Source organism: Magnolia sinica, chromosome 1 (assembly GCF_029962835.1).
Source record: "Magnolia sinica isolate HGM2019 chromosome 1, MsV1, whole genome shotgun sequence".
Classification (NCBI taxonomy): Eukaryota; Viridiplantae; Streptophyta; class Magnoliopsida; order Magnoliales; family Magnoliaceae; genus Magnolia; species Magnolia sinica.
In genome coordinates, this window is record NC_080573.1 from 113,985,457 (window position 1) to 114,012,078 (window position 26,622).

The 26,622-nt window shown below is 41.1% G+C and overlaps 1 protein-coding gene across 1 annotated transcript; it reads left to right on the plus strand.

Annotated features, from left to right (window-relative positions):
- Positions 1 to 1,159: 1,159 nt before the first annotated feature.
- LOC131254744 (uncharacterized) lies at positions 1,160 to 26,200 on the plus strand. Its single transcript, XM_058255464.1, has 13 exons — positions 1,160 to 1,311; positions 6,189 to 6,480; positions 13,930 to 14,003; positions 15,737 to 15,896; positions 16,299 to 16,323; positions 17,033 to 17,122; positions 19,545 to 19,716; positions 19,830 to 19,903; positions 21,224 to 21,293; positions 22,543 to 22,614; positions 22,694 to 22,827; positions 25,262 to 25,335; positions 25,581 to 26,200. The coding sequence occupies exons 2-13, from the start codon at positions 6,258 to 6,260 to the stop codon at positions 25,670 to 25,672; spliced, it is 1,260 nt and encodes a 419-aa protein (XP_058111447.1). The 5' UTR covers positions 1,160 to 1,311; positions 6,189 to 6,257; the 3' UTR covers positions 25,673 to 26,200.
- Positions 26,201 to 26,622: the final 422 nt, after the last annotated feature.

The following is a 26,622-nucleotide window of genomic DNA, read 5'->3' on the forward strand; positions in this document are numbered from 1 at the left end:
GAAAACAAATATCAGCTTGATCCAAAACTTTTGTGGCTCATTAATAGTCAATCACAACTGTTTCCTATGCTATGGTCCATCTGAGAATTGGATATGCTTCATATATAGTCTCATGCATTAAAATGATCTGGTGAAACGGATTGACGGTGTGGATATATAATACATGAATCATGGTGGGCCCATCTTTAAGGGCCGCACCTAATCCGCTCCCGTTATTCTCGAGGAAAAAGAGAGAGATCAGACAGAAGTCTTTAACTCTTTTGTGAAGAAAACCTTATTTATGGTGGAGCATCAAAATTAGAAATACATGCATCAATAGAATGGACCGAGGACCAGTGGCCCATATACGGCAACACACCTTATTTGATTGTACATGGTGGACATTAATTGGACGGTTAAAAATGAAAGTTGTGACCAAATGAGAGATTAGGGTTGTTCAACCAAGACCTAACCCCACAATTCAGTATGTTTGACTTGAGGATGACACGTGTAAATTTCTAACGGCCTGCGTATTAATCGTCATAATCTGCCAGAGCATCAAATGACTCATGCTCGAAGGCAATGGCATCGTGGTAGATAACATTAACAATCAAGTCCTATTCATAATTACAGAATCTCCGGAAAGAGACGTTCGTCCAAAACTTTATAATTTCTTCTACGATACGCTCTCGGCGAAGCCCCAGAAAAAGCATACGGCGGGAAAGAAAGGAGAAGGAAAATAAAAAAATAAAAAAATAAAAAATAAAAGAAAGAGAAAATCTCTGGTACTCTGTTAGACTGTGATGATGATGATGATACGCAGGCATTAAAAAAGTTACGCAGGTACTGCATACGTGGCAAAAAATTAACCCCGATTAGACTCTTTGACAATCGGAATAATGGACATTTACTGGACGGTTAAAATGAAAAGAATCCAACGGTCTTATTTCAACAAACAAGTGTCCCCGAATCAGAGATCAGGACTATTCAACTAACTGATTTCGTGACTTTTACTTTAAGTAGCAGTGGTTTCCATTGTTTTGATCGGTTTAACGTGAGTTCATGTATGCCACGTGTACAAGTTCTGAGTGCCTGCGTATCAAGCATCATAAGCCGCCTGAGTATCACGTAACTCTTTTCTGTCTCTCTCCCCTGCCCGAAATAAAAAAAAGAACACAAATAAACCGAAAAAGAAAAGCAAAGCCAAAACCCTCTCTCTAACAAATCTCTCTCTCTCTCTCTCTCTCTCTCTCTCTCTCTCTCTCAACTCGAAGAAGGAGAGCTGCGAGAAGATCTCCTTACCGTATAGATCCAGAGCCAAATCAGTTCAAGGTAAGCTCGATTTGATCTCAAAATTCTCTCTCTGGATCTTTCTTTTCTCTTCAATCACTTAAAAAAAAAAAATTTCAAAATCGGAATCGATTTCGATTTCGATTTCACGATTTTCTTTCTTTCTGTCAATCTATGCTCTTTAAATCCTTTCTATTTATAATTTGAGATCGCAATCGATTCTTTCCCGTTCGTAGATGAAATTTTTTAAGTTTTTTTTTTCTTCTTCTTTCAAAATAATCTGATCATTCTCTGTACAATTTTATACAAATTTATGTCTAATAAATAAAAATGCTGTTTTAATAATTAAATATTTCGAAGAAAGACAGGTAATGCCCCTGTGTTTTCGGGTCTTGTAGAGAAAAGCAGGGGTATTCCTGTCATTTGAACTGCAGTACCATCTCCTGCAAGTAAAGCACTCTTTATAGCTTCTAGACTCATCCTACGATTCCATCTCTCATCCATTACACGCTTCCTTTTTCAGATAGCTTCTATCTTTCTTCACGCTGCAATGTAAATTCTCTTGTTGTAGAAAAAATTCCACTCGATCTGTTAAAACGACGTAATTGCCCCTAGAATATTTTTAATATCAGATGGATTTGTTAGGGCAATATAGTCTTTTTAGAGAGCTCCAACTGAGTAAAGAGATTTCTGGATCTGTACGTATCTGGATAAAGAGGAGTATTGCGTACATGCAGGAGAACAGGTAACTTACGGTCGTTGCAGTATTGCCATGCGCTTATGGCATCTCGGCCGTCCAAAACGAGGCCCTACACAGCGCAATATCAGGATCGTCCATTCATCATGCGGGTTGTGTCCCTTTGGAAAACAGTGGGACGGGGATTAGGTGGTGTTGTGATGTGTTGGGCGTTGTGGGGCCCACCTTGATGCATATGTTTTATATCCACGCCGTCCATCCGTTTTTTGAGCTCATTTTAGGACAATACAATAAAAATGAATCAGATCCGAAGCTCAAGTGGACCACACCGCAGGAAACAGTGGGGATAATGACAACCGCCGTTGAAATCTTCCTAGAGCCCACCGTAGTTTTTATTTCCCATCCAAAGCTCTTGATAATGTCGCACTGACATTGATGAAGGTAAAACACAAATATCAGTTTGATCCAAAACTTTTGTGGCCCCAAGAAGTTTTTAATGGTTGGCGTTCAGTCTCCATTTTTTCCCCTGTGATGTGGTCCACATGAGTTTCAGATCTGATTCTTTTTTGGTATCATGCACTAAAATGAGGTTTCAAAACGGATGGACGGCGTGGATATAAAACAAAGACATCAGGGTGGGCCCCACAGCGCCTAACACATTAATACACCGTAGCTGGGGTGGTCTCGGCACCACCTGATCCGCGTCCAAAACAGTGGACGGGGATGATGTTATCCGAAGTACACGTGTCCTCTATATGATGAGTGTTCTACAATGTTGCATTGGGTGTCACTTAAAGTGAGCTATTCATATGGTGGGTCCCGCTTTGGATAGGTCTTAACTCCTAACCTAGAATCACGCTAAATGGGCCACCCTAACCCGTTCGATGAATCGAACGGATGGTGAAAAAGGTGGTTTTTTATTAATCGGATGGTGATGATCGATCTGATTTGTGGGCTATACTCCGTCCGGCCATCCCCTTTTGGACTGCTGATTTGGACGGTCGTATGGTACGTTTGCATGGGTATGGTAAGCCATACTATTCTTGCTAAATCTGGACCGTTGGCTCTTTCTTTAAATTATCCGTTATTTTTGTATAGATATGGCCCACCTGATGAGTAGACCGGCCTGACTTTTGCGTATAGCCTTCTACATTGGGCTGGTTGGCGGCCTTTTGATTCATTCAGATGTCCCACGCAACTGGTTGGATGATGAGTTACGGTTCAACTAGTGCACGTGTGACCCTGAAAAGTGTGTACAACATCCTGACCGTTAAAAAAGTTGGGCCCACCATGAACAATGCTAAATAAAAGAATCCGGCCCATCCATTTATCAGGTGGGCCTCGCCATAGAAACCAATTAGCAACCTTTCTCGCACGAAGTACAAGGCTGGCCCACCTGATGCGTGGATCGACCTGATATTTTCTCTAGGTTATCTTCATGGTGGGACCAACCTATTAGATGGGTTGGATGTTATACACACATGACATGTTTGCAATATGCTAGTTGGACGGTAATACTACAGTCCAACGGGCTGTACTTTTTCCTTTTTTTTTTTAAAGGTTAGCTTGTTAGTGCACGCCCATGTCAGTACATACACTCCATGTTAGCCACCCCCACTAGTGTGGAAAGGAAACGGATTGGCTACTCCCCCTGACACCAGCCCCGGAGCTGGTGGTCGGTGCTCTGTGGGCCCACCATGATGTATGTGTTTCATCCATTCCGTCCATCTATTTTTCTAGATCAATTTATGCTAATACACAAAAAATGAGGTATATCCCAGTCTCAAGTGGAACACATTACAGGAAACTGTGTTGAATGAACTTCGACCGTTAAAAAATTTTTGGGAGCCATAAAAGTATTGGATCAAGTTGATCTTTGTTTTCTCCCTTCATCTGGGTATTTATGACCTAATCAACGGATTGGATGTCAAATAAACAGTACAGAGGGCCTTAGGAGGATTTAAATGATGGATATCCAATCACTATTGTTTTCCTGTGGTGTGATCCACTTGAGATTTATATCCCTCTCATTTTTGAGAAATAAACATAAAATGATATTTAAAAATGGATGAACTGAATCGATGAAACATATACATCATGATGGGGCCCACAGAGCACCGACCACCAGCTCCGGGGCTGGTGTCAGGGCGAGTAGCCAATCCGTTTCCGTGTGGAAACGAGGTATCTCCCCTCAGTCCGCCAGTTGAGCTATGGATCTGGGTGTACCTCTTTGAGAATGATAAGTCTCACACGCAATGTGTCAAATTTGCATGACATCCAAACCGTCCAACAGGTTGGGACGACCATCAACACTACCTAGCCCAAGACTAAGGCAAATCCACTAATCATGTGGGCCACATGTATTCGGACGACCAGATGGGTCCAGAGTTCGGCTCCGCTGATCATAATTATTTACCTAGGTAATTACTGCATTTTTCAAATGCAGAGACGGCTTACCCGAAAATTTTGAAAAATCAATGTGGGGCCCACTGTGATGTGTGTGGCTTATCCACACTGCCTGTTTGTTGTGCCATTTGTATTTAGGGCATGAAGCCAAAAATGAGGCAGAGATAGAGCTTAAGTGGACCACGCCATAGGAAATAGTGGGAATTGAATGCCTACCGTTAAAAACTTATTAGGCCCGTGGAAGTTTTGGATCAAGTTGATATTTGTGTTTTTCCCTTATTCATGTTTGTATGACCTTATCAACCAGTTGTATAAGCCTCAATGTAGGCCCAATAAAGGAAAAAAAAAAAACTTTTAAAAGTGGACGAATTGAGGCCACTGTTTCCTTTTGTGTGGTCATTTGAGCATTCCTTTCGTGTGATCATTTGAGCATTGGATCTCCTCATTTTTCAGCTCGTGCCTTAAAATATTTTGATAAAACAGATGAACTGTTCTGATTGAACAGACGGATGGCACAGATATATCATATACATTATGGTGGGCCCCATAGATTTAAATCAACACTTTTGGACTGATTTTTTAAGACTAATTACTCCCTCATTTTCAAAGCAGATGAAAAAGTAATACTTATTTATGAAAGATTCACATGTATCATGAAAAATCAAGCAGGCTTTCACCATGCCTCTCATCATGTACATTGCATGTGTAGATATCTAAGCATACAGCACCTGTGTCAGCGGGTCAGACATAGATTGCAACTAGGTCAGGTCAGGTCTTGTCAACCCAAGCCCAACCCAATCTTAAGAGGACCCAACCCGACCCAAAATACATCGGACTTTTCCCAACCTGAACCAACCCAACACGAATTCATATGCCAACCTCAGCTCAATGCGAGGACCTTGACAACCAGACCAAAACTTTGGTTGGGTCAATGGTCAGAGTGCACGCTACCTGATGAATGGCCCAGATTACTGACATGTTTCGGCCCCATCATTGCCATTCATTTGTATTGCTGGTTCATTAGGCGCTCTGCCTCATGTTTACTTAAGAACCCAACAATCATAAAAAGTTAGAAGTTCGGTAGCTCACTGTTCATGAGAAGTCAGCCGATTTTTGGATCAAGCTGATATTTATGTTTTCCCTTGTCCATGTCTGTATGACCTTCTGTACAGATTGGATGGCAAATAAACATCATGGTGGGCCGTAGGAAAGTTTCAACGGTGGACATCATTATCCCCGTTGTTTCCTGTAGTGTGGTCTACTTATCTTTGGATATTCTTCAATTTTAAGCTGCAAAAATAATGAACGGCATGTATAAAACACATACATCAGTGGACGGTTATAAGCTAAAAACTTCATGGATTGGATGCTACCAGCCATCTGATTGTTGCGTGTTACTAAGGTCGAATCAAGGTTTCCACCCCAGTTCGATCACATTACTTCTGGAGCTAAGGGCCACTAATCAATGGTCCTGATGGGCCTCCATCATAGTGGCATTCCTCATGGTACATGTCATAGAAAAGTGACAAGCAAACGAAAAAGAAATTAAATTTTTTTTTAAAAGGAGCATCTAGATCGTGTGTTTCACGTAGCTACTAACAGTGCAATACCTTTTTATCAGCCCAACTACAGGAAATCGGTTGGTGAGGCCGTTTGGATGATTGCTTCTTTGCGTAGCTGTCGTCTATAACGTGCCGTAGCTATCACCATAAGCAAACCACATCCCTTCGTTCCTTCAGAGTGCACTCCTTCCACTAACGTGGCTTTTTCTATTGGGTATTTAGTTATTTATTTATGATTTCTCTTATTTATACAGATCTGGGTGGGTCTTGATGGGAATGTATCAACGGTTGGATTTCGAGGAGGAGATGGTGTATCCTTTACTATGATTATGGAAAGAGGAGTAGATGAAAAGGTGATGGAGAGAAGTGCCAGCAGCAGTAGTGAGAGATATGTCGAGTTCATGGAGGACTCGTGCTGCAGCCAGTTCTGCACGGGACCCAACCCAGGGATGGCTAGATATGTTTATGGCCTCATCTTTCTCCTAACCAATCTTCTGGCTTGGGCGGTTCGTGACTATGGCCAAAACTTCTTGTCGGAGCTGAAGAGTAAGCCCTCCCTCTCTCTCTCTCTCTCTCTCTCTCTCTCGGAAAAGAAGTGGGACCCACATGTAGAGATGGTCACAGAGTGCTAGCTTATAAGGGCCATTGGTTGCCGGAAACATATGCTGATTGTCTGACAATTGATATGTGTAGATGAATGTGGACCATTGAAAATAATATTTGAATGGTCATATTTAACTCCACAAATCAACGGTTAGGATCATTCCTTGGTGCTATCCCATTCCACATCTCTTATATGATGGATGGCTCCTATTTTCTGAATATCTGTGCATGAGCCACGTAGGCAAAACAAATTCGTATTTTGTGGGAAGCGCTGCCAGATCTGGGCCAGGCAGGCTTTTATGATAAGAATGGACGGTTGGCAAAAGCTGGACAATAGTCAGTGTTGGGATGATGCCGCCCACTTCTTTGCTCGGGGAATATTGAATCGGGATCATCCTCTGGTGGGATCTACTGGGGATTGTCCATGGCTCAAACGCCATATAATTTGGATGATCCTGGACATCCAATTGGAAGACTTCAAATGGATGGTTAGAAGTAAAAGTGGTCAACGAATCTTGAAGTGAAGGAAGTGACGGTTACGATTGTCCAAATATTGTCATTTTTTAGGACATGGACAGTGGACAGTAGGAATACTAGGTGGACTGTCCCGATCCGTCACACCTCCTGCCACGTTTGTAAAGTAGGACCCGGATTGCCTGCAGCCCTAAGCTCTGTGGGGCCCACTGTGATATATATGGTATATCCACTCCGGTCATCCGTTTGGCCAGCTCATTTTAGGATTGGAGCCCAAACACGAGGCAGATCGCTCAAGTGGACCACACCACAGGAAACAGTGGGCATCCAGGTTCCAGTCACCTTGTGAAAGGGTTAGACGGAAAATCAAAAGGTTTTCAACGGTGGGCATTATTTTCCCACTTTTCCTTGTGGTGAGGTCCACTTGAGATTTGGATCTACCCCGTGGTTACGTTCATGTCATAAGATGAGCTGGTGAAACATACGAATGGTATAGATACGAGACTACGTGAAATTAGGAGAAGCGGATTGGCACACCAGCTATATAGCTGTTGTAGGTACGTTTCGTGCGAAGACAAGCACTGACGCCCTCGAGCTCCGAGTAGTACGAACGGTTCAAAGGATATCAAAGTTACATGGCCCTACAGTGAGATATTTATTATATCTACACCGTTCATCTATTTTTAGAGTTCATTTTAGAGCATAATCTAAAAAATGAATCATATCCAAAGATCATCTGGACCCACCACAAATAGCAGTGGAGATAATGATTTTCACAGTTAAACAATTCGTAGGGCCCACCACAACGTTTATTTTCCATCCAATCTGTTAATAAGGTCACAAAGACCTGAATGAAGAGAAAAAAAAATAATTCATATTGATCCAAAACTTCTGGCACCCCAAAAAGGGTTTCAATGGTAGAAGTTCATCCCTCACTGCTTTTTGCAGCGTGGTGCACTTGATAGTTAGATCTGTCTAATTTTTCGTCTCAAGCCTTAGGACGAGCTTGCCAAATGGATGGACGGTGTGGATATAACACATACCTCATGATCAAACCTACGAAACTTGCTAACGTAAATACCGTAGCTATATAGCTGGGCTGAGGTACACCAGCCAATCCGCTTCCGAAATCAGGGGGATGTAATTGCGTTTGTTTCTGCGAATTTCATCTTAAGATTGAAAACAATACGGAAGATCGGAATTACACAGGAATTGTATTTGGTTCCATGCCAATCCCATTCATACGTGCCCTTTACACGTGACTTATATATATATATATATATATATATATATAAACTGTGAATCTGGTCCGTTGATTAGAGGTCCATAGTCCGCCAACAGTGAGTTTCGCTAATGCAGTGACGTCTCTAACATCACAAAGTGGACACTTGCTCAGGGCTGCAGGAATATTCCTTGAACCTACAGTTTCCGGTAAAGTGTATCATAATCTGACAGAAGCGTCTGCGTCGTATCATTACGCATTTTCTTCGGCTATTATTATTATTATCTCGAGACATTTTGCTACTCCGCGGGACTACCGAAATTTGTGGTTCATGAGACATCCTCGAGTACGTGCCTGACTAAACCGTCCACCCAGTTGGGCCCACCGTTAACGAAACACAATGCGAAATATTAATCCATTCACACAATCCTAATCGTTCATTAATAGACTAGAGCTTTCCTAATCAGACATGGGTCTCTGCCTTTTTAGTTTTAACCGTCCATTTGCAGGCCATGGTGTGTCCCATTTGATTGTCCAATAGGTTGGGTTCTTCCATCCAATCCAAGGTGGGTCACAATGAATGGTTGAGATCAATGAGGTTGGGCATCATAGGCATCGAGGTCTGTTGATCTACAATTTGAGGCCCTCACTTAACTCGAACCTTTTGCATTATTAAAATCTGTACGATCTTATTGGACGGTCGAGGCATGTGGGAATCACCATGACCTGAAACAGATCGGTGTGGAGCGCACAAACTGAATACGTGTGGGTCCCACTTATGTTGACTATCGGCGGGCGCTTTTTTCTTTTTTAATCCAAAGGTAAAAGCACATGTATTAATAATATTTGGGTTAATTGCATTTACCTCGGTCAGTTTCACGAAAATTCCATAATTCCCCCCTTTAGCGCAGATAAACCACCATTTGTTAACACCTATCCTCGAGCATGATCCTTTCAGAAATCGGATTGCGTACTGAGTTACTCAGTACGCTCTTATCGTACTGAGTAAACTCAGTTGGGCCCACCGCGAATGCATGTAGTTTATCCACGCCGTCCATTCGTTTTTCCAGATGATTTTATGGGTTCAACCCAAAATTGATGCATATAAGAGGCTCAAGTGGGCCATACCACTGGAAAAAGTGGAAATATTGATTTCAACCGTTGAAAAATTTCTAAGGCCCCAATGATGTTTATTTGTCATCCAACCTGTTCATAAGATCAGAAGAACATGGATGAAGGGAAAAACACAAATATCAGCTTGATCTAAAACCTCTGTTGTCCCCAAGAATTTTCAACACTAGATGTTCAATTCACACAGTTTCTGGAGGTGTGGTCCATTTGAGAATTGGATATATGTTATTTTTGGAATAAAGCCTTAAAATTATGTTTTAAAAGATATGGACGGAGTGGATATAATGCATGAATGACACAGGGGCCCACGGAATTTACTCAGTACGCTTACCGTACTGAGTTACTCAGTACGCAATCCGCTTCGAATATGAATATGCAATTTGTATGGAGTGGACTTGCTGGACGGGTTGGATTGCATACTTATATCACGTTGGGCCCCACACTATCTATTGTATTTTTAACCAGTGGAGACTCTGGAGAGTATGTTGGTCATTGGGTACTGATTCCTTGGGGTGCACATGGGTCGGTTCGGTCTGATTATGGGGTGAAATCGGATCTGAACCGTTCCTAACTGTTCTAGGAGAATTGGAACCAGAACTGAACTGGAATTGGACCGTTAAAACTGGTTCTTTGCGGGATCCGCTCTACGGTTCAGAGAGAGAGAGAGAGAGAGAGAGAGAGAGAGAGAACCAGTACCAGAGAGAGAATCGGCGAGAGAGAAGGAGAACCAAGGAGAGAGAGACTCGTCGGGCGATGGCCATGGCTGATAGGCAGAGAGTGGGTGGAAGGTGGTTGTCCCAAAGGGAGGGAGAGAGAGAGAGAGAGAGATGGATGGGGATTGGAGGCAGCCATAGCAGGGGCAAAGTGAAGTGTGAAGTGTGAAGTGAAAATGAACTTGAGGTTTTTTTCTTTTCTTGAAATGTATGGTTCAGTTCCACGATTCGGATCCACAGTTCGATTCTACGGATCAATTCACAGTTTGGTTCGGTTCTACATACCCCAAAACCAAGAACTGAACCGATCTAATTGGTTCTTTGATTTTTGAAACCGTAACCGGTGCACTCTAGAACCAGAACAAACCGTATGGTTTGTTCAGTTCCAGTCCGCTTCCATGATACCGTTCGATGCACACCCCTACAGATTCCTCCTCTAAAGGAGATCTGACGGAGTGTAAGGGAGGGGAGGAATCTGTAATATTAAAAGATAAAGGGGATAGGTGTAATACTCGTATAACTGAGGGAAGGTAGCTGTAATTAACTCATGTTTTAATATTTTGCTATGCTTTAAATATTTTATGAGGACCCTGATTGCGCCTGCAAAATATCGCATGGGATCTCGGAAACATAGGGCCATCGCATCAGGACGTGAATTGTTTCCTATTGCTAATTTCTACAATTGAGGCCCTTGATTAGGTGATCCCAACATTTGATTTAACGGGACCCACCATTTCCAAGAAGCTTCCATTGAAAGTATACTGGGTGCAACTAGGAATGAAGGGGCGTAAAGAAAAGAGAAAATGGCATTTTAAAGGACTACGCTAACCTGACTCGCGTAGGAATTGGGAAGGCGTGACTTGTGCTGAGTGCTACGTGGGAGGAACACACATCAGATCAACCCCATCCATTAGGCGCACCGCCACGTTTTCACCATGGATACTAAAAATCATTCCAATCCAAGACTTAGGTGGGCCACACTATAGAGAACGGTGTAAAAAATCAGGTTAACCATTTAAAAATTTGTGCATAAAATCATCAGGTGACCTATTCAATGCAGCCCTATATAACCACTGTCAATCCTAACCGTTTAAAATAATGGTGCGCAAAGTCATTAAAATTCAACCTAGTCCATTAACCCATCTGGTGGGCTGGATGTGTATGTTGCATGTCGAGCCGCTAGGCTGATTCTAGGACCAACCATGCGACCTGATGGGGCTCATCTGATGGAACGCTCGGTTCCTTACTCTTGCCTAAGTGATAGACTCACAAGAGCTTCAACATCATCATGGGCTCCAACGTGATGAGGTCGGTCACCGTCTTCCTCAAGGATAACTACTCCGAGTCCATGGAGCTTGGAGGAAAAAATACGAAAAATAGAAATAAATTCTAAAAAAATCATAATTTGATTAATGAATGAAATAAATAAGTTTACAACCCTTTAAGTAGGGATACCAAGTAATGAGAGAAATTTCTTAATTATACTACAACTAAAACTCTTAGAATTCGTAACTTACTATAAATTGTAAACTTATGTGATGTATGCAAGGTTTTCGGCCAAAAATAGTAAGTGTCCTATTTGGCTTCATGAAGCTGTTATCCTAATTATTCTAAACAATTTTCAGCACAACTCCTAAAGCCCAATGGATGAAGAGTTATAATCAAATTAAAACGGAATTAAAATATGGAAACGACCGTTGATCTGATGGCATTTTGCAAATCCGGCTCGCGCAACCTGGCGTTGTGGGTTGGGTGGTTAAAGTAGCTTGCTCTACCCAAAATCATAGATTTTACGTCCGATGCTCTACCCAAAATCATATATTTTACGTTCGATAACACATTTCAGATTACGAGATATGCTCGATTTAAGGTCTAAGATCACTTCTGATGTCGACCGAGCCTTTTCTAATCCATCTTGGCCACGAAACTACCCGTGACCCACTCTACATCAGCTCCAGCATCAATCGTGGTGAAATCTTATTATCGTATGAGTGCATATGTTAAATAAATAAATAAATAAAACTAAAAATAGGCACGAGGTACCACAAGAACTTGAGTAATGATATTTTCCATTCACATGGGGACTTATTGTCAACCCGAACTATTCATTTATTTATACAAATAGGAGCAAGCCATGGTGCAAAAATCATGTCAGTCAGGTGAACCTAACCTTCCGGTCGATGGCATGAAAATGGACCATCACAATAACAAGGGAAATAAAATACGCCAAATCATCATCTTGAAACATATAGTAGATAGATCCCACTTTGTATTTATTATGGTTTTAAAGTGCACTTTAATTTGATGAGTTTAGCCATGTGATTTATGGGTCATGAACAATGGATGGTTGTAGCAAATTAGCCCCATTCAAAGTGTTCGAATCATCGGGTGTGATTCTTGCACCCTGGATTGCTGGAATGAATGGTTAAAGATTGACTACTGGTCATCCCGTGTACCTTTTAAAAGGTTCAGGGACGTTGTCAAGACCTATATGGAGTGATGCTTTCTTGCCATTAGCAAAGGTTGGTGGATTGGCTCGGCCCTATTGTGTTTGTAAAATTCACTCCAACAATCAGTTGCATGACCCCGTGTTTGGCCTTGGGCTCAGGTGAATCTGTTGTTCAGGTGGACCGCATCAAGGGAAACAATTGAGAGGGGATACCCACCCTTGATTTTTATAAGGCCCACCATTATGTGTATGTGAAATCAACTAAATAGTCATCCTAATTTAGGCCTAGGGACAAAAACTCAGGCTTAGTTGTAATTCGGGTCGGCCACACCGTAGGAAACAGTAGAAAGACAGACCACTCTTCATCTTTTAGATGTCATGCCTACGATACCCAAAAACCAGGCTTATTCGAGAAGCAGATGAGCTGCAATAAAGGAAATAGCTTAGAGGGTTGGCATCATCCTATACACTGTTTCCAATGGTGTGGTCCACCTGAATCATGGATGATTCTGATTTTTGGGCCTTGACACTAACATGGGGTGAGGCACCTGATTGTTGGATTGGATTTCACAATGCGGCCCATCCAAGTCGCGATGGTCTCCTGCAACACTGCGACTCTTCGGTACATGTGCCAGAGATTAGAGCAGCCCCTACCAAGCTGTGGGCCCCACTTGTTAGTGGCCATTGTACGGGAACGGATTGGCTACTCCCCCTGACACCAGCCATTGGCTGGTGGTCGGTGCTCTGTGGGGCCCACCATGATGTATGTGTGTCATCCATGCCGTCCATATATTTTTACATATCATTTTATAATATGATAAAAAAAAATGAAGTATATTTCTATCTCAAGTGGGCCACATTATAGGAAACAGTGTTGAATGAATTTTGACCATTAAAATCGTTTTGGGGGCCATAAAAGTTTTGGATCAAGCTGATATTTATTGTTTCCCTTCATCTGGGTCTTTATGACCAAATCAACAGATTGGATGTCAAATAAACAGTACAGTGGGCCTTAGGAGGAATTTAATTGTGAATATCCATTCATTATTTTTGTCAACCTATCATTTTTTTATTTCAAGCCCTAAAATGATCCGTAAAAATGGATGAACGAAATGGATGAAACACATACATCATGGTGGGGCCCACAGAGCACCGAGCACCAGCCATGGGGCTGGTGTCAGGGAGAGTAGCCAATCCGTTCCCCAATTGTACTTGCCAACCTTCCCTTACATACGGTGGGCCCCTTATCGTATATCACGTGATTTTTTATTTTTTATTTTTTATCCTCGTGGGGTGGGTTGCAGGACAAAAAAAGAGTACTAAGGTGGCCCACCAATCATGCGGTGGGCCCCACATCGTCGCAGTCACGTTACTTTTCTGACTCTACCTTATATCACGTGCAGGACTCCAAGGTTGCCAAGGTGGTCGTGACTGTTTAGGGACAGAAGGCGTGTTGCGCGTGAGCCTGGGTTGCTTCGTATCCTTTAAATTCATATTTATTGAGAAATGTGTAGTGGTTACTCATCCAAACCGTACAAGTAGTGGTCCCCATCATGGATGGAGCATATCATTTTATCTGCATTTCATTTGATAACCCTAACCATCCATTTGGTGGAAATCAAATGGACGGTTAAAAGAAAATAGTCAGAGGTCCCAATTTAGTGGCTGAGATCCTCCCATCAGTATGATTTTCTGGATTAGCTGACTTCTATCTAAAGTGTACGGTTGATAAGTCGTACTTTCTTTGACATGTCTTGGCCGTTAGGTGCACATGCATATACATAGAATCCATGCATGACAATCCAGACCATCCAAAGATGGGCCCAAGTATCACACTGATGAGAAGATTCTATTTGATGTTGCTCTTTAAACTCAGACAAGCAATCATATTGCTTCTGAACCATCCATTTTATAGCTAGTGATCCGACGGCTAGGCTCGTAGGCTCATAAGCTTTCACCAACGTAGCTCTAACGTTGATATGTATTAAGATATATTCTATCCAAGGAATGATCACATCGTTCTGCGTGGTCCAACTCTGGTGGACCCCACTGTGATGTTTTGGCACATCCATTCAGTTGATCAGATGCATCACCTCAGAAAACCCACCAGGGCTAAAAATCAGGCGTATCCAAAAGTCAAGTTGGCCACAACACAGGTAACAAGGTGAGATAGGACACCCACCGTTGATTTGCACGTGGGGCCATTGTCTTGTGCATATAGAATCAAGGCCGTTCAGATCCTTCATCTGACTTTGGATGAGTGGTCTGGCCAAAATCCAAGAGGTTTTGCAACTCTGGTGGGAGTCCACTCTCACCTTGTTCCTCGTATTGTAGCCCACGTGAGTTTCGGAGACTGGGGCGTTTTATGAGGCAAAGCATCTGATGGACGGGATGGATATCCTCACAACTATAGTGTGCCATAAAGGTTGTTATGGGCCTGTAAAGGTTGTTACGTTACCAGGTAACGTTAGCAACCATGGTATTCAAAATCGCAGTCAACCGTACGTAATGGCCATAACCATTATGTGTTACGGGGTAAAAACGGCTGTTACAGAAAAACAGGCCGTAGCAGCCCATGATGGCCCATAATAGTCCAATAACATTTTTTTCGAAAAACAATAAATGACCGGCCGATACGTGAGTCGTAACAACCGTTACGCCCGTATGATAACTGTAACGGTGGTGGCCGTTACGGCTACTGTTACCATTTTAGAACACCTTAGTAGTAACTATTACACATTACAGGGGTGTTAAGGCCACAATGGTTGTTATCGAAAAAATGATCCATGAAGGCTGTTACAGCCTCTGTAACAGTCCATAACGGGAATGATATAGATTTTTTGGATTTTTTTTCAAGAAAGAGAAACTATAACAGCCATTGCTCCGTATCATAAAGGTAATGGTGGTGGCCATTGCGGCCACTGTTACCGTTATAAAATACCTTACTCGCAACATCATCTTGGGGCCCTCATGTGTTGGACCACACAAATGTGCAATCCTGCTTGCTAGCAAGCAGCAATCTATTCTACCAACATCATTCAAAATAATGTTTTTGTGTTTGAAGTCGGAACTACCATCATTCATGTCATTGAATCTCAGTAATGCAGCCATAGTATTTTTCAATTTTGCTATGTACCTAGCGAGCTTTGCAGTATCTCATTCTGAAGAACGAATTTGATATTCAACAAGTGATCTTTAATTTTAAGTTAGGTATACTACTTCATTATGTTTCTTTCAACAGCCGGTGCGAAGAAGTTGAATGGGGCTCGAGATTCATGGCATTCTGGGTGGTGGGCTGCTAAGATTCTCTTGTGGCTTGCTTTGATGATGCTTCCGTTTCTCATTCCCTCTTCGTTTATTCTGCTCTATGGTCAGTTAAGCCAATTCTCACAATCCATCATTTCCTTGTGTTTGACCTGATTCGGGTTTTGTTTGGATTGCTCAACTGAACTGAAATCAGATCAAGTGAACGAAAATAACAAAAGCCACGCTAGCTCCACCCGTATTGTCATGAGGGGCTATCCTCCACATTCCATTTACTATGGTTTCTACTACAACTTGAAATGATGGTAATTGGAATATGTGGGCTAGTCCCTCACCACGAACCAATTCTGGCGACCTCACTTTGATTATTGCTCTTAGTTGGATTGAACTATAGCCTATAGGAATTCAATCCAATTGAGCATCCAAATGCAGCCTTAGTTTCAGAAACCCAATTAGGTTATCATTACAGTTTCACTATTGCAGTAACTTTCTTTTCCTGTTTTTTCAGGGGAAGTAGCACACTTCGGTGCCGGGTATAGATTTTCTTCTTGTTCCTTCTTATGTTTTCTGATCTCTTATGGCATGTTTGGATTGAAGGAATCCTTCGTGTGGGATTGGAAAATAGTGGATGTTTTCCATCAAAGTGACATTGTGTTGTTTCGATAGCAAATAAAAGTGGATTCTACCAAGCAATCATTAGACTTCCATAGTTCGAATTCTCGTGCATAAAATTCGACATGACCATTTTGAGAGAAATATGATATTTCACTTGCTAACGAAACAAGACCCATAAAAATGGAATCCATGCTTGCATAGTGCCTTGGGAAATAATCGTTACATAACGATTGAGATTTCCAATCCCATAAAAAGGATTGCTCCAATCCAAACATGCCCTCACTGTCTTCTCAAGCAAAATAATCCATGTTTGAACAATGTCTGATGAACCATGAGTTAAAAAGGAGAATGGGTAGTTTCTTTTCTTCTCGTCTTGTATCCTTTGCCTAAGGCCGGCTTTTTGTATTCTTCTTTTTTAGCTTCTTCTGGTGTATTCTAAGTAATCTTTTCAGCCTTCGGCCCTTTCCGTTACCTTGCATAAATTTAATTTTATTTTATTTTATTTTTTAAAAAAAAGGAGGATGGGTAACTCTTCAGGATTTCTTGCTGTGAGAAAAGTTTCTTTATATGATCATTTAATACAATCAATTATCAGGATTTTTTTTAATTTCTGCAATCTCTTTCCAGGGTGTTTCTCTTAATTCAACTGATCAGCATTATCAGTTTCATAACATGGCTGAATCATTTCTGTTGCTCAGAGAAAAACGCTGACAAATGGTATGGTTCTCCTTTGCACACTGAATAATATGAAAAGAAGAAGCATATGATCTTCGACCTAAGCGTATGCATTGTATGCTCAGGTTTTCATTTAGTATGAGTGGGGCCCAGGGTTCTGTTATCCAGCCCACTGACTTGGTGGGACCCACAGTTGACCGATCATTCCCCAGAAATCTCAGAATCAAAGATCCTAGCTCTCCAATCTTCGGCCTCTTTTAGTTGGATATGGACCAATGCTATAATTCCTTTCTTCACTGTCTATTTGCAGTCCAGTAGTGGTTGGGATTATCTAATTAAGATGTCTGAGGCATGGTCCATCCAGAGTGGGGCGCATCAGAATGGTCTAGACCCTTGAACCATGGCCCTTTATTGTACCACCTGAAAAACTGAGGATGCTATGCATATGCTCAAATCAAAGATCGAATAATTGCTTACATGTGAATTTCCAAAATATTCAGCATAGCCAAATAAGAAGCAAGAGTTCAATATTTTAGAAATGTTTAGACATTCACAAAGGGAGGGTGTGCTTTTTGAGTTTTTATCTTAGGTGTGTATTTCTTATGTGGTTTAACCCAACATCAGAAAGGTTTTTTCTTTTCTTGCAATTTTTTTCTCTGTAACAAAATGATGGGGACATCACGCGCACGCACGCCGCCCCCTAGCATGTACACACGAAGGAGGGCTCCACCGTCGATCTGGATCGATGACGATGTCCAAGGATGGCCCCCATGCTAGAAGACGGAGTTTTTGTTCAAAAAAATGGGCCTGATAATCAAAAAAGGCTCATCATGGGATCTCATGATCATGGCCCGCTAGTCGGATTAATTTCAAATTTTAGGTTTTGCTTATTGTTATTATTTAGAACATCGTGAACGCTTTAAATTTCTTTATTTGGTTTTTATTTTAGTTCACTTCATCGTCAAGTAATAGGTTGCGCACATCGTGCGAGTTTTGGGGTATAGGGTTTTCCTATAACTAGGCACCCCTTGTAGTTCTTTTCATTGATTGAAGATTAATAAAAATTTTACGTTTTACTACTCTCTGAGTTGTGAAGCCTAATTGGGTGCGAAGCCCTCCCTCCCTTCATCGAAGGGTTAACTACCGTGGTGGGAAGTCACATCTATCCCAATTTGCCCCCAACCGTCGCCATCTCTACTACCCATCTTCTACCATCCCTTCTTCTCATCTCACCTCATCATCTACACTTCGAATCAATCATCTATTGCAGCAATTCTCCTCTCTGCATCAGAATTTTAGAATCTGGCCCTACAAGAGGGCTGAAACTTCGACGGAGCACCACGCACAAACCGTACATCGGATCGAGTTGAGATTTGGGAGTTTTGGAGTCCATCCCTAGTCGACCAGGGCCAAGGTGGCCTTTTTCTAAATAGTGGGCCCTACACACGTGCGGCCGTGATCACACGCAGGTGTGTCTGGGCCATTGTTGTTGTCCACGCGTGCGATACTTCTCTGGTTCGTCTCTCTCTTCTCTTTCACTCCGTTTTCACCCAAAATCCCTAAACCTAACCCTAAATTACTCAAATCCTCAATTTTATGCCCTTTTTCTTACGCTAGGGTTCCTTGATTTGAAATTGGTGAATCACTTGGATTAGGGACTGATTATTATGCATGTATGGATGATTATTTCTTATCTTTGAGTATCGTTTGGTTCATAATTTTTATTGATCCGGCCCTATCATGTGTAAGCCTGGACCCGCATAGATTTCCCTTAATTGAATGTTTGGACTTTCATGTGGGATATGAAATTTGTGTAATTGTTTCTGAACTAACGTGATCTTAAGCCTGAAATCTCGTATATCATATTTAATTTTCATATGCTGCATCACAAAACCAAAGGACCTTCCCTTGTACACTACTTTTGAATGGTGAATATGAGCACCAAATTACTAGATTTCTTCTTCTTCTTCTTCTTTTTTCTCTCTTCTTTTTTGTGTGTGTGTGTGAAGAAGATGCCGGGTGACTGGAAAAAAGCTTCTAAAGAAACTAATTAGAAAAAGGGATGTGGAATCAAACAAATGAAGGTATTGGCTTATCTCCATAAAGACGGAGACAGAGACATTGCAAAAATAAATAAATAAATAAAACAACACCTCATAATTCAAGATATTCAATTACATGATGTTACCATATCATTGCAGCTTTATAGGATTGTGTTGTAAAAGAAAAAGAAAAAGAAAAGACTAAAAGCCTTTGCAATAATGTTCTCGTCATTATCAATGCGAAGGATTTATTGACAAAAGATCTCATCAAAATATACTAAATCCATATTATTATTGAATGCTAAATAGCAGCATCCTTGCTAGGATTGCATGTTTCATTCAATGGCTGCATATAGGAAAGACATTCTTACATACCCTTTCTATTTTAAACTAGCTGATCTATGATGATATTTTAATCACAGCCGCGTCTACGTATTGGCAACCTCCATAGCTGCATATGTTGCGTCCATGTCGGGGATCGTGATGATGTACATATGGTACGTGCCCCAGATATCGTGCATGCTTAACATTTTCTTCATCACATTGACAATGGCGCTCATTCAAGTCATGACGTGTGTCTCTCTCCATAAAAAAGTAAGCATTAATCCTACTCTCTTTGCAGCGCAAAGTAATAGTGATTCAGTTCTCAATTCCTTCTAATTCTTTATCATATTTCGTCGGCATTGCTAATTTTTAAATTGGGATAGGTGAATGGAGGCCTCTTGACCCCAGGGCTAATGGGCCTTTACGTTGTGTTTATCTGCTGGTGTGCTATTAGGAGGTGCGTTTTCATTACGTTTTTTCCCTTTTTTCGTGCTTAATACTACTTGGCTCTTATGGTTAGGTCTGTCATCCTAGAGTTCCTGGACCTAGGCCGATCGGGTTCGGGTCTCATTTTTGAGGAACAGGAACCAATCAGGTTCAGGCACCCATCAGCTCTTTGGACCTTGGTTTTGAATCAGGTTTGGGTCGGGTCTGGATCAGTTCAGCATCAAACAAGGGCATTTTCATGGTCGGGCCCACCTAAATGCATGGATTAGATCGCACATGCATATGCCACTTTAACACGTGTGTTGTAAACAGGCTCTTTCACATGCATATGACTTAGCAAACCTCATTCAGTTGCTAGAATGATTAATATATATTAAATATTATATAATAGTTCTATTTAACTAACCGGACCCAACCTGACCCAATTCTAACCAATTCCAAAATGGTGGACCTGACGCAAAACCAACAAGTTCCGATATTTTACCTGCTCCAAAATGGCAGCCTGGAACCCCACCTGATTTCTCAATAGGTCCTAGAAATTGGACTAGTGCCCGTTAAAATTGGGCCATGTCTATCAGGTACCTGTTGACGGCCCTAATAGTGGCTGGCTTGATAGACATCGACAATAAAAAAGAAAACCACTTACATAACATGGCTAATGGAATATAACTTAAAGAGCAACAATATGATCCTCGACTTGAGGATATCCCTGTCTCGAGTCGGAACAAGTCATGCCCATAGTTCGGGGATCCATACTGCTGATCTGATCACACAATGAATAGACCAGGCCTGCAAAAACCCTCCAGTTTGGAAGATGCAGTCATCAGTCTTTGGTCTGCTTTCTGCTGAATGTGGATCATTGCTGTACTTTTTTTCTTATCCATATCTTTTCGCAGGCCAATGGTCGAAGGGTTACACTGTTCCTCTTCTTTGACATTTGAATGGAATATAGTGAGAAATCAGATAAAAAGTATAAAGTGACCCGTGCATGCATTATCCTATTGTCCGGCTTTGAGAGTTGTCTGTACATGTGGGGGCCATGGTCCAGTGATCCCTGTTGATCTGATGGGCCCATCATGATCATTTATGAACCACCAATGATTCATTCATTTTCATTGCTCAGAAGACAGTTCTGAGCTTCAACTACAGACAATATGGCATATTTCCAGGATGTTTCAGTTTATTTCTTGTATGGAGCCGATGCCTACTTGTTAATCTCTCATGGTAACAGGCCTTCTGTTCAATGATGCAATACTCTTTGTTATTCTACTTCCATTTTTTTCCCTTGTCATTGATCATAAGCTTGATCCTATCTCCTCGTTGTTTGCAGTGAACCATTGACAGAGATTTGCAACAGGAAAGCAGAAGTTGCAGCAAAGGGAGACTGGCTTACATACATAGTAATATTTCACAGTTCTGAAGATTAGCAAAGATTTTCCTAAACATGGGAACTAGGAAATGACAGGAGTCACAGGACCACCCTTAGTTTCCAAAGAAGGGATGAGTGTTCAAAGATTATGAAATTACCCACTGTTTTAAGTTACAAGCTCTTGAAAAATGCAAACCAACATTCTGGTTTTCAATAAAAAAGAGAGTTATAGAAAACCTATTAATTTACATATTCTCCCATTCCTAGAAGAAATTCGGGTCCTATGCCACCCCAGAGAAGCAGTGTTCTTTATCGTTGGAAACTTGAAACGCTTTGATCATTTTCCCTTGGTGTTATTTTCAAGGCACTGAAATCCCTAGGCAACTGTTGCAATCTTCCATTTGAAATCTCTAGCAAGAACTACGGGCCTACTTGGCACAATAACCCATGGTTGGTGATCCAGAATGTTGATCTGGTGGGACTGGGGCTGCAACTGACACAACCTAATTCGGGTTAGGTTGGGCTTGTTATCAAGGTCCTTGGGGCAGATGAGGGTTGGAAAACTCCAACCCGATTTGAAATCAAGTTGGGTTCAGGTTGAGAAAATTCAGGTTAGGTTAGTTCAGTTTGGGAATAATCACATGTATTTGGGCCAGGAGGGATCAGTTTGCGGCTGAGTATAGAGAAATTAGAGTTCTGTTCAGGTTAGGCACCTCAGGTAGGAATTCCGGTTGGGTAGGGTTGCCAATTAGGTCCTCTTGAGGTTGGGTCAGGCTTGTGTTGAGGGTCAACCCCACCAAACCTGCCCGAGTTTCACCCTTAAGTGGGACCCACTCTGGATCAACCTTGTCCCAAAAACATCACAAATTGGAGGATCCAAGAATCAATATCGAGACTTTTCTGTTGAATCTTGATCATTGCAGTATTTTCTTCTTACCTACTTGAATTGAACTTTTAAGATTGTCTCATCAGGAAGATTTAGGTCCCATCATATCAACAGCCTGGATCACCTAATCATGGGCCTGCTTCCACAAGTTCCAGGCTCGGGATGCTACACACATGCTCTTACTGAGGATTATATAGTTCCTCGTGCTAAAAATGCCCTTCTAGGAGAGAAATTTTCTTCCAAAGAATGAGTTTTTTTCTAATTTGTTTCGAACGAGTTTCTTCTTTCATACAAGATGGTCATTATCATCTGGCCTAGATTGGGACCCCTAGTGCATGTCCATGAACCCATTTATGTTATTTTATGTCTAATTACAGACTTTATCTGAATGCAGAGCTTCATCATCGCACTACTTGCAATGGTTATAGCAACATTTTCAACTGGGATAGATTCCAAATCCTTTCAGGTGCATCCCACTCACATCACAACATTTTACTTGATTGACTGCACTTCTATTGAGATGTGACTAACAGCAACCCATGCAGTTCAGGAAGGACGACGTACAGACGGAAGATGATGTTCCATATGGGTATGGATTCTTCCATTTTGTTTTCGCCACCGGATCAATGTACTTTGGTATGCTACTGATAGGCTGGAACACGCATCACAAAATGCAAAAGTAAGTGCCCACATGTCACCGAATTTAAACTTCATTCTTTCCTTTCTTGTATGTTCAGAAATAAGCTTTGCAGTGCCCATGCATATATAGATCAGCTAATGCACACACGACCACAGGTGCCAGCATGGCAGACACAATACCAAGCCATCCATCAGAAGGGTTCCCCTATCTAGATTCCCCTCCCCGTCCCAAGAATCAGATCCGACCACTGGTCAGGTGGGCCACATTTAACTGAATAAATGTACAGTTGTGAAAACATCAGCCAAAGTTTTGTAACCCTTCTACATTTCTAATATAACCAGCCAAAGTTTTCTAACCTGTCCAATTCTTTGGGTAGTAACATCTACATGGTGGCATGTTGATTAGCTCACTTGTACAATCATGTGCACTTAGCAAAGCTATTAAAAAGTTATGTATCACTACAGAATAGAATTTTCAAACTACATTTTATTACCCAATAACTAGTTTCTAGTACATGCGGTGACACATTCTCTTGCATTCTATCACATCTTTCAAGTTTGTTGTTACTATATATTGCAGTGATGTTCTTTTCTTCTGCAGTACAATGTCTTCATAGTTGTGCTAAAAGTGCTAAAAAAGTTGCTATCTGAGATTCGATGACCTGCACTTGGTAGTGAACTTATGTTGCTCTTGTTTAGGAGGTTTTCTGGATGCAAAGAATCCATGAAGAAATGGAAATTGTTCTCCACTGACAAGACAGACAGTCTGTTTGTTAACCTGGATGAGTGAGTAATGTGTTGTGAAAGATGGGCCCATCCAGGAGTAGTCATGAATTGATTGATAACATGATCAACATGCATAATATCAGTCGAGAGATCACGGGACGTGTGAGGCTGCAAACTGTTTAGGGTTTTGTGAAGGTGAGAAACAAATCTAGAATCCAATAGTTGGAGAAGAGGTTCTTGCGTATTGATTTCCTTGTGTAGGTCACAATGGAGGAAGGCATTCATGACATACATTTGAAAGATTAACCATGCACGAATTAAAACCATAGTAATAAAGGTTTAAACTGAAGCCTCGTGGGATCAGTAAGCCATGCTTTTTACCTCTCAACAGAGTAGTCCGATACACTGTCTAATGATTTTAAATATCCATCAACTGCAGATATCTTCTTCTTTTTTTTTTCTTTTTCTTTATAAAAATAAAAAAATAAATTTACGTAGGAGAGTTGCAGATACTCAATAGTTCTGAGTATGATAAGAAAGCTACTTGTGCATGAAAAAAAAAATGCCAGATATTCACGTCAAATTGTGTTCTGGTAGAGAATCCTAGATAGGTGTGAGGAATACAGCATTGATTTCTTTGATGTGGTTGAGGAATATTGTGGAAGTTGGCATTCAGTGTTTTCAACTGGAGATCATTGAAGAAGCACAACTACAACTTCAGAAGAGTGGTGATGGTGTCCAGTCAAGTGAACCTTGCTTCAGTGCCATCACGATTGCTTCTGTTTACTTCTCGTAGTTTTGGCTAGTAATCCACTTGGGAAGTTCTATATGAGTCACCGCCAACCTTGGTATTTTAGATTAATTGATAGCATAAAGGTCTATCTAGTTCACAGAGCAGGTAGTGGCATGAGGTTAGTGATTGCTTTCTTGTATCATGGGTAGCGTTGATTCTGCCATTGTAAACAAAGATCGTCATCGGAGATTTCTTTCGTCGTCTTCAGCTGAGCCAGTAGGAATAGAATAGGAATAGTTCAAGTCCCTAATTAGATGAGAAAGTATGATATACACTACAGTGGAGATTCACGGCATCCATTTACTCTTTTATTTTATATTCTAGATCAAGTTGTGACTATCCTAGTCTTGTGTATTCGTAGTTAACATGAATCACCTGCCTTGCTTTGCTGCTTTCATGCTCTTCACAATAGTTTCTTTGCCCCAGTGACCAGAAGCCTCGTCCGTTTACTTCGAAACTCCTCTGGACCATGTTGTCCTTCCTTTCTGTTAATAAATGCATCGAAAGAATCAAAGGCTACTCGAATGTGATTTGTTGGAATGGCCATGATTCTCCTCCTTTGACACTGCTCTTAAAATCTCAGAAGTGCGTTGACGAATTTGGCAGTACAGGTTGGCTAACCCTGGGGTGAGTAGAATGATAATAGTTACGCAGGCATTTGAATCCTTAAGGGGGTTGCAGGGACCATAGGCCTTCTTTAATTTGTACTGTACTCTCCTTTGATGAATTCATCACCACATATGGACAGGAAAGAGAGAGAGAGACGAAACAAAAACTATTACTAAACTGAAAGGAAAATAGGTCATAACCATATAAACTTGTTTCAAAAAATAATTCATGTTTGGTGGAATTTTAGTTGTGGACTTGGATTTCTTATTAATATTTCTTAATTGTCATTTCCTGTTTTACTAAAGAAACACTTCTTTCATCTTCTTCTTTTCCCCCTTTTTTCTAGATGGACAATAGATGTGGGATGGACCAGTGCATGGGTGAGAATTGTGAATGAATGGCTAGCAGCTTGTGTTTACAGTAAGTATATAGTTGATCACTTAACTAACATACTAACATGAAATGTTTGCCTTCTTCAAGTGATAATGGCTTATCCACAGTAAGCACACTGGATGAAAGGACTGGATCCAAGCAGGCCCACCAAAAAAAAAAAAAAAGCTAGAATCACTTTTAAATTACACTAGTCCTATTGTGCCCCTCCCTTAATTACACTATTTAAAAGATGCCAATGCAGAAGTCTAATTTCATGGGTGCTCTATTTGCAGTATGGATGCTCATTGCACCCCTCGTTTGGAAGAACCAACAGACAGCAGAATCATCAACAGAATCAACTTACAACATTGGAAGTACTTTTTGATTCTTTCTCCTTTCTCATTCATACAATGTACAGTAATTCAATTCAGCAAGCAGCATTTCCAATAGCTCAAAGCAATCAAGCAACAAATCCCCCACTCATGCAGAACAAAGCCGGTGCAGAGGCCACGAAAATGAATGTTTTGCATTGATAGTTTTTGGACCTTGTATATCTAGTTCTCTTGTCCTGATGTTAAAATGGAGATTCGACAGTCATCTGCATTGGATTTGAGATGCACATCTGTCCGTCTTTCGTAAAATACCACCAGGACACCTCAAGATTCTACAGGTGATGTCAGATTGTTGTGGGGCCATACTGCTGGATTCAATCGTCTGGACAAATAGATTGTCTGAACCACTTGAAGTTGGAAGCATAGTACTGAGTATCATGGGTTCTTTATTTGATTTTGTTATTATTTTTTTGGGTTAAAATTAGTGCTATGTTGGGGGAAAAGAGTCTTTTATCTGTTGTGACTGGTGAGACCTAAACCTGTGGTGCAACATAGATTAATTACATCAACTATCTTTGTTATGTTAAGAAACATAGTGTGTGTGTGTGTGGATTAGTAATGAGATTTTATTTTATTTTTTTAAAAAAGGCCTAAAAGGCTACAAAACATTACAAGGGGTCAAGCCCGAAATAAAAGCGAAAATTACACCAACCAAGCCAAAAATCAAGAAACCCACTCCAAAGTCTGCTTTTGCCCTTTGAAAGACCACCAAACACAGCCTACTCTGGTTCGAAAACATCAGTTATTTCTTTCTTCCCAAAGTGTCCAAATACCGGCCAATAAAGCTTACCTCCATATTACCCCCTTTTTTCTGGACCTACACTCATACCACGCCGGTTTTGGTGAAAGGGCAATGAATGCTTAAATAATCAATCATCTCGATGTCTTGCATGCACAGGGTACAAATATTAGGGATGACCATTGACCTTGCTCAGAGATTATC